The following is a 9,457-nucleotide window of genomic DNA, read 5'->3' on the forward strand; positions in this document are numbered from 1 at the left end:
GATAAAGCCTTAATAAGCTTTTGCGTGATGATAACCTAAGCATTAAGGAATCATTTTCATGACATTTTGCATTCATTCAAATGTCATTCATACACATATAGTTAGGAGCATTTGATTCATTATGATCATGTCATCCTAATCACTAGGCACAATTAGGTTCATAAAATAGAACATACAGGTCATGTTCCCCAGAGAACAGATCAACAAAGTTAAAGATCTTGCCTTCCTGCATTGACAGCGAAGCAGGTCGAAGACACAAACCTTGCCTCTCTCGGTTGTGATGGAGCTAGTTGAAGATAAAAGATCTTGCCTTCCTGCATTGACAGCGAAGCAGGTCGAAGACACAAAGCTTGCCTCTCTCGGTTGTGATGGAGCTGGTTGAAGATAAAAGATCTTGCCTTCCTGCATTGACAGCGAAGCAGGTCGAAGACACAAACCTTGCCTCTCTCGGTTGTGATGGAGCTGGTTGAAGATAACAGATCTTGCCTTCCTGCATTGACAGCGAAGCAGGTCGAAGACACAAACCTTGCCTCTCTCGGTTGTGATGGAGCTGGTTGAAGATAATAGATCTTGCCTTCCTGCATTGACAGTGAAGCAGGTCGAAGACACAAACCTTGTCTCTCTCGGTTGTGATGGAGCTGGTTGAAGACAAAAGATCTTGCCTTCCTGCATTGACAGCGAAGCAAGTCGAAGACACAAACCTTGCCTCTCTCGGTTGTGATGGAGCTGGTTGAAGATAATAGATCTTGCCTTCCTACATTTGACAATGAAGGTGTCAAGACACAAACCTTGCTCTCTCGGTTGTGATGGAGTGGTTGAAGATAAAAGATCTTGCCTTCCTGCATTGACAAGTGAAGGTGTCAAGACACAAACCTTGCCTCTCTCGGTTGTGATGGAGTGGTTGAAGACAACAGATCTTGCCTTCCTGCATTGACAATGAAGGTGTCAAGACACAAACCTTGCCTCTCTCGGTTATGGTGGAGCTGATTGAAGATAGCAGATATTGCCTTCCTGTGTTAACAACAAAGCAGATTGAAAACAAAGCCTTGTCTCCATCGGTTATAGTGGAGCTGATTAAAGATAGCAGATCTTGCCTTCCTGCGTTAACAACTAAGCAGATTGAAAACAAAGCCTTGTCTCCATCAGTTATAGTGGAGCTGATTGAAGATAGCAGATCTTGCCTTCCTGCATTAACAACGGAGCAGATAAAAAACAAAGCCTTGCCTCCATCGGTTGCAGTGAAGCTGATTAAAATAAAAGATCTTATCTCTCTGAAGTTACAGCAGAGTAGATCGCGTCAGGTCTTATTTCCCTGAGATTACAATGGAACAGACCAAAGAATTTCAGATCTTATCTCCCTGAGATTACAGCGGAGCATATTGAAGATAGTAATCCTATCTCCCTGAGATTACAGTGGAGCGGATTAAAACCAATGATCTTATTTCTCTAAAGTTATAGTAGAGTAGATCGCACCAGGTCTTATTTCCCTGAGATTACAGTGGAACAGACCGAAGAATTTCAGATCTTATCTCCCTGAGATTACAGCGGAGCATATTGAAGTTAGTAATCCTATCTCCCTGAGATTATAGTGGAGTGGATTAAAATAAAGGATCTTATCTCTCTGAAGTTACAGTAGAGAAGATCGTATCAGGTCCTATTTCCCTGAGATTACAGTGGAACAGACCTAATAATTTCAGATCTTATCTCCCTGAGATTATAGCGGAGCAGATTTAAGCTATTAATCCTATCTCACTGAGATTACAGTGGAGCGGATTAAAATAAAGGATCTTATCTCTCGGTTACAGAGAGAAGATCGACGATCTTATCTCCCCGAGATTACAATGAGCAGATTGAAGCCAGAATCCTATCTCCCCGAGATTACAGTGGAGCGGATTAAAACAAAGGATCTTATCTCTCGGTTACAGAGAGTAGATCGCATCAGTTTTACCTCCCCGTGGTTACAAAGTGGAGTACATTGAAGCCGATAATTTTATCCTCCGTTGGCGTGGAATAGATTGAAGATCAAGATGGCGATTTTACATTTTGTGATTACAGTGGAGTACATTGAAACCAGTAATTCTATCTCCCGACGCTATGAGTGGGTCGAAGCGCCAAAGCCTATACCTCTGAAGTTGCAGTTGAAGTTACAAGTCTTATCTCCCGACGTTGCGAAAGAGAATGACTAAAACCACGAATCTCGTCCCCCTAAAGTTGCTGCAAAGAAGATTGATGCTACAAGTCGGATCTTGTTGAAGTGCAGTGGAGTGGATCGAAGCGACAAGACACAGTAGATTGGAATGAGGCTACCTGAAGAAGAGAAGCGTCAAAAGAAGTCAAAACTCGGCGAGACCGGGCAAAAATGGGTCTTTCTTAGTCTTTGCTCTGTTATCGTTACACTACAACGAGCAAAGAGGGCACCAGACAGACCCAATTTCGCCCTACCACTAACAAATAACCCATCTATTACAAAGATTAAACCCAATTACAAAACCAGCCCTAACCCGAGCCCAAACCAAAGGCCTAATGACCAAGGCCCAATTTCAAAAAAATCACCTAGGGTTTGAAATGAAACCCTAGGCGCCAGACTAGGTCTTTGACCTTGGCCTCCCGACAACAGCCGAATCTGCCGACTCTTGGCCTCGCCACCGCCATCGTCGCGCCAAGACCGCCACCATCCCATCGCCACTTGCACTGCAGAGAAGAAACAACAAGGAAGATGTAAATGCACCACAAAATCGGGGATTTTTTCTTCTTTTTCTCTTTGCTTTCGGTTATAAAACCGATGATTGTAAAACAATGGGATTCGCCCTCTTTCATGATTTCAAGAAATAAAAGGCAAAGAAAATGATTCAAAAGCTTTTTTCTAATAAGCTTTTTTCTTTCTTTCTCTTTATTTTTTCCTTTCGTTTGCAATCGATTTTTTATATTTTTATTTTGTTTTATTTTTAAACAACGTAAAAACAAAACAAAAAATACCTTTTTGATTTTCCGCCACGTGTACGGTGGGGCGGCGACGGCGTCGATTGCCCGAGCACTCACGGATCTCGACCGAGTCCAATTTGAAAGGAGAGAAGGGAGAGAGTTTTCTGAAATTTTTTTTTAAAAAAGGGATGAAATAATTTTTTTGGGGGGTTTTTTTTACTTATATAAGGATCCAAAACGGTGCCATTTTGGAAGGGTCAGAAAAGCCCCAAAACGACGTCGTTTTGTCCTCACCCGAATTTCAACCCGACCCGCGGCCAAGGTCCGCGTGTTTTTGCGCCTTATGGGCTATTTGCGCTGCGGATACTTCACATTGTCACCCTCTTTCAATTTACTCTTTTGGCTTTTCGTTTTGTGTTTTAATTTGGCCCCATTAATTTGTTTTGGTTTCCAGTTTGGTCCCTATTGAACCTGCGCGTTTTGGAGGATAGGGATTATTTCCCATTTGGCCCTCCGTCCTTTCTTGCGCGTCACGTTTTGGTCCTTTTCGTCTTTTTTATTTCAAATTCGCCCAGTTTTTTTATTTTATTTCGATAGTCCTTTTTTCAGTAGTTTTATTATTATTATTATTATTATTATTATTATTATTATTATTATTATAATTGCTCTTATATATATTTTATATACATACATATTTTTTATATATACTTACGTACATACTTTTTATTTATTATAAATATATATATATTTTATATTTCATATTTTATATACATATGTATACATATAAATATCCATGTTTCAATCCATATACATATATATGTACATATACATACTTATATATTTTATGCATATATTATAATTTGTTTACATATCCATATATACCTATATATTTTTATATTTCATGATAGTTATATACATATAATATGTACATGTTTACTTATATATATTTTATATAATAATTTTAGAATACATATATATATATATATATTTCATGTTTATATAAATTCATGTACATACACACATTTTTTATATAACACACATACTTATATTTTATATATTTTCGTATTTTATAATCTATATACATATATATATATATATGTAAACACTTATATTTTATATCTTATAATTCATATATTTTTTCATTTTTTATAATTTTATGTATATACATACATATACATATTTCCTTAAATGTACATATACATGTTCATATTTTATAATTTTCATCTATTTTCCTTTATTGTTTTGTATGATCATTTATGTATTTATTTATATGTCCATTTTTATGCTTCAGTTTATTTATTTATTTATTTATTTGCTATGGAATGTATGATTGATTTATTATTCGTTTTGTTCATTTTTTTTATTTACATAATCATGTTTATTATTCCATCATGCACGTGAATATCATATTTTAAAAAAAGGAAAATATTTCAAAATAAGGCAATATTTTGCGTTTGGAAATTCGAGGAACGTGCCCTAAGGTACTGGGTTTCGATTTCTCGTTCGACCAAATAGCTAAATATCCTTTTAAAAACTTTTCAAAAATAAGGCAATGTTTTGCATTTGGAAATTCGAGGAACGTGCCCTAAGGTACTGGGTTTCGATTTCTCATTCCACCAAATGACTTAATATCCTTTTCAAAAATTTCCAAAATAAGGCAATATTTTGCGTTTGAAAATTCGAGGAACGTGCCCTAAGGTACTGGGTTTCGATTTCTCGTTCGACCAAATAGTTAAATATCCTTTTAAAAAACTTTTCAAAAATAAGGCAATGTTTTGCGTTTGGAAATTCGAGAAACGTGCCCTAAGGTGCTGGGTTTCGATTTCACGTTTAACCAAATTGCCAAATTTCCTCTTGAATTTTAATCCATGCCATTCGAGTTTTTTTTTTAAGGATCGTATTTTAAATTTCTTTAAAGTTTTCAATCTTCGATACTAAGACATTAAGTAATCAACTAGGTACCAATTTTGGGCGTATCGAGGGTGCTAATCCTTCCTCGTGCGTAACCGACTCCCGAACTCGTTTTTCTGAATTTCGTGGACTAAACTTGTTGTTTTAATAAAATCAAACTTTTTATTAAAAACAACCACTTTTCGAGGTGATCCAATCACACCTTATCAAAAAGGATTGGTGGAGACTCTCGTTTTCGTTTTCATTTTCAAAAACCCAAGTCGATCCCGTTTTTCATCAAAAAAATGGTGTCAACGAAGACGACCTTGCCAAAAGACCTTATATGCCCCATAGTTGTCCCATAAGAGGTGAGGGCTATATAAATCATCCCTGGGATAGTCCCTTCATTCTCTCAATACAAGAAAGCCATGGAAATCGAAAAGTTCCTCTCCTCTATCTCTTAGAAGACCACCTACAATTCTCGGCCTTCGGGTGAATCGCTAAATATGTAATTTTCCATCAACAGTGGTGAAGTAAGTAGACTAAATGATGTGAGTAACTTCTCATTTTTTTAGGTTCTGGTTAAACTCCTTGCTATTTTTGTATAATTTCTTTTCTAAATTATAATCTATTGAGAGGTTACTGAAAATGCTAGCATGATTAAATATATCCCAAAGAATATTTTAATCTTTCATATTATTCAACTTTCCCTACGACCAGCTGCTCCTCAAATTTAAATTACGAGCAATATACATACATCCCCAAATCATTTTTCAATTTGAAGAGATTGTTACTTTCCTCTAGTTTTCTTTGTTGTTTTACTTTTCTTCCCGATAAAGAGAGGATATATACGGCATGGTAGAGGTTATCTAAAATTTGACAATCATGCACCTGCTTCGTCCTTACACAAGTGATTTCATCAATATAAAGAGAGAAAGGGGCAAAGTTTTTTATTTTTAAAATATATGTTTAAATTTATCACTATTTTTAGAAATTAAATAATGTTACAATCAATTATTTATTAACCACTTCATTATACCTTTGTTATTTAATAACTAAAATTAAACTAGGAATTATCTAAGAAAATCTACTATTATAAAAGTTATATTTCAAAATATTATTATTTTTCAAGTCGCGCTAGTCACTTTGGTTGTTCGAGCTTTGCCTTTTCATTGTAATTCACCAAAAAAAATTAAAGTTTTTATGTTTTAATTACGTAATTATATTATCAATGAAACATAACAATTTCTTTTTAAATTAAGAAACAAATAAAAGTAAATTAATTAATCGATATAATCAACCCGTGCTTCGCATGTATAAGAAAACTAGTATATATAGTATGAAAATATATTAGTTTTATATACTTGTATACTTTTGTGCTATTGGTATTTTAACAAATTAATTGTTAGATTTAGAACTACAGTTCTGAATTATTATATCAATAAAAATAATAATTTTAATATATGTTTAATGATATCAAATAAATAAATTTATTTAAATTCGACGTACATAATTTAGAACATGATCATGAGTGTAAATTTATTAAAATATAAATCAAATTAATATCCCTATGATTCTTACCCCCAAGCTTTTACATCGGGGTAATTAATTTTTATTAAATTATAAAGTAAAAATTTAAAAGTTACAATATGCTCAAAATTTTTGTATTTGTTGTATATTTGAAATTTAATTTTATAGTTCTATTTTTATGGATTTAGTCCTTTTACTTTTCAAATCTAAAATTTAGGTTCATTTGTTAACACGGTTAAAATTCATCTATTAAATTTTTGGTATGATATTTTGAAACAAAAAAAATACTCACTCGGCATCCATGTAATTGAAAAAGGACATTGTAATGGATATGAATTTAATAGAAAATTTTAACGGTGTTCACAATTTTTAAAATTCATATCAACATTTTAATTGGATGATGTTATAAAAGTTGAGGTACCAAATTATGACAAAATTAAAATTTTAAATATAAACAAAGAATTAAAATTGAAATATAAATCTTTTATATAATGTGAAAAAAGTAAAAACAATAATTTACATTGGAGGGTGTGATATATATAGAGAGAGAGATTTTGGGGTACAAATATAAAGCGGTATAGATATGTAAGAAATTATTGAATTGAACATACATTTTCCTTAAGTCTTCTACTTCCATTGTGGGGTTCTAGGAATTGAAAAGAAAAGAAAGGTCTAACTTTGAAATTTCTATGGAGTGAAAATGAAAAGAGTATTGTCTATCCAAATTGAAACATTTTATATTCACTAATTTTTAATTCCTTTATAACTTTTCTAAACAAAAATATATTTTCAGATATATTTATATTAAATACAAAATTCGAAAGATAATCTAAATAAATTTGTTATAGTAATTTTTAAAATTCCTCCCATAAATATTTTTAAAAAATAAACAAGATTTGAACAAGAAAAAGAAGGAACCTAGGATGTTTCCTGTTTCCACTTGGTAGAAAGGTTTTATTACATGTTTGAAGACCGACGTGCAAGCCCAAAGTCTTCATTTTCCACCAAACCACAAATTAAGAGGTCATAAGCTGACGTGGTTATTGAATGGATGACGTCGTCATGATAAGCAATTTGTTTTGCTGCCTTCGACGAAACTATCCCCACTTCCAGAACGTCTGTTTCCGCCATTTCCCCCACGTGCCCCTCTCACGTGCCCTCCTTGTTGATACATTCTTTTAACCGAAATCAGCGGCCCTGATTTCCCCAATATTCTCCCATTGACCACCTTCCAGGCCACCATAAATACCTTCAACTTAAGCTCTCTTCTTTCCCTTCTTACAAAAGAGAAAAGAATACTATTTCTCCTATATTTTTATCTGCTTTTTTGCGCCCTGGACATGAGTGAGACCATGTCTACTCCCACTGACTGGCCGCAGTTTTACGATCATGCTCTTTCTAACCAGGAAATACCGAACCGCGTTCGTATTTTGACGTCCGAATCGGTGTTCGGCGACCAAGGTTCCGACACCGCCGTCCTCACCACTCCAACTGTCACCTCCAGCAGCGCTCCCTTGAGCTCGTTAGGGTCGGGACTAGGTGGTGGTTCAAGCGGTGGTCATTTGAGCCCCGAAGGGCGCGTCGGGAAGCCAGTCCGAAGACGATCACGGGCTTCGAGGCGAACCCCTACTACCTTGCTCAACACGGATACTACCAATTTCCGAGCCATGGTTCAACAATTCACTGGCGGTCCCAGTGCTCCTTTTGCAGGGGGAGCTCCTCACCATGGCGGGCCAAATTTCGGGTACGGGTTCGGAACCCGTCATCAACCCCATAATAGTAACCCAAATAACCCTCTCATGCTTCCTCCCACTGGTTTTCACTTGCAATATCAACAACAGCAGCAGCATCAAAATCAATTAATTCACCACCAAAACCAGCCGTTGATGTTTTCATTGAACAGCAATGATAATAGCCCAGCGCCGGGGGAGCTTTTTTTTCAAAGACTAGGTGTTGGTGGTGGTGTGAACATGCAAGGGTCGGATGCTTCGTCACAGGTTCCAGCCTCTAGAACATCAACTTCGTCATCCAATGACAATAGGAGTAACCCTAGGCTCATGTTTTGAGATTAATGAGAGGGACATAAAGCAGAATGTTAGGTACTGACTTGTCTTAGGGAGAAATTAAAACATTGACCAATGTAAATATTTTCCTTTTTTTTATTTATTTCTTTTTCTTTTTATGCCAATCCAATTCCAAACGTTTGGAGTGGGGGGTTTTTAATTTATAGCGATTAAATTAATGGGGGGTAAAGGTTTGTTGTTTTCAAAAACCAAGGGCCTACTGCTATGGTAAACCCAGTTTCAGCAATTTTATAATTTTAGCTATCTAGTTTTTCATATGTTTTCTTCTTCCTTTGAAAAATAAATGAAAAATCTGCTGTGGTTCTACGTGTGAAAGTAAGCTTTTCCGGCGAGAGTGCATGTTCTAATTACATTATTATATCAATTTCAAATCCGATGTGACTCAAAAGAAAACGTGATCAATTTCTTAAAATCCTTTATTTTTAAGTACAAATTATACATATGTCCAAAGGAATAATACAAACTGATGTTGCAAAATACGATTTACATTACTTCTTTTGTTGAACAAAACAAAAATAGGACATATATTTATAAATTATCATTACTAGTTGTGAAAAGAAATCTTTTAGAATATTATACTCTTCATTTATTTTAAATAATTATTAAAATAGTTACTTTTGTTTTCTTTATGTTTGAAATGTTAGGTTCAAGTCATTTACATTAACATGTTATAACATTTTAGTCACTAGGCCGTTAATTGTGGTTAACAGTGTAACAGTAAGCTGACGTGACGCGTTAAATCATCATTTCAAACAAAAATTTTAGGCTAAACTATACAATTGATCCTCGAAATTTTTTCGTTTTAAGCACTTTATTCTTTTATATTCTTTTAACTTTCCCTTCTTCTTTTTTCCATTCTCTTCTGCTTCTCCCTTCTCCATCTCTTTTAATGTAAAAGAAAAAAATTAAATTTCTCAAAACGAAAAAAAATATAGGGACCAATTGTATAATTTAACCTAAAATTTTCGTTTGAAATGATTATTTAATGTGCCACATCAGCTTACTGTTACACCGTTAATGACAATTAACAC

The 9,457-nt window shown here is 34.7% G+C and overlaps 1 protein-coding gene across 1 annotated transcript; it reads left to right on the forward strand.

Moving 5' to 3' along the window:
* The first annotated feature begins 7,568 nt into the window (after positions 1-7,568).
* LOC105803489 (VQ motif-containing protein 22) lies at positions 7,569-8,530 on the forward strand. The gene has a single exon (XM_012635705.2). The coding sequence runs from the start codon at positions 7,683-7,685 to the stop codon at positions 8,406-8,408; it is 726 nt and encodes a 241-aa protein (XP_012491159.1). The 5' UTR covers positions 7,569-7,682; the 3' UTR covers positions 8,409-8,530.
* The last annotated feature ends 927 nt before the right edge of the window (positions 8,531-9,457 follow it).

Source organism: Gossypium raimondii, chromosome 11 (genome assembly GCF_025698545.1).
Source record: "Gossypium raimondii isolate GPD5lz chromosome 11, ASM2569854v1, whole genome shotgun sequence".
Classification (NCBI taxonomy): Eukaryota; Viridiplantae; Streptophyta; class Magnoliopsida; order Malvales; family Malvaceae; genus Gossypium; species Gossypium raimondii.

What these genes read in the sequence shown, in the direction of transcription:
- LOC105803489 (XM_012635705.2), top strand. Translation starts at nt 7,683, where the DNA reads ATGAGTGAGACCATGTCTACTCCCACTGACTGGCCGCAGTTTTACGAT.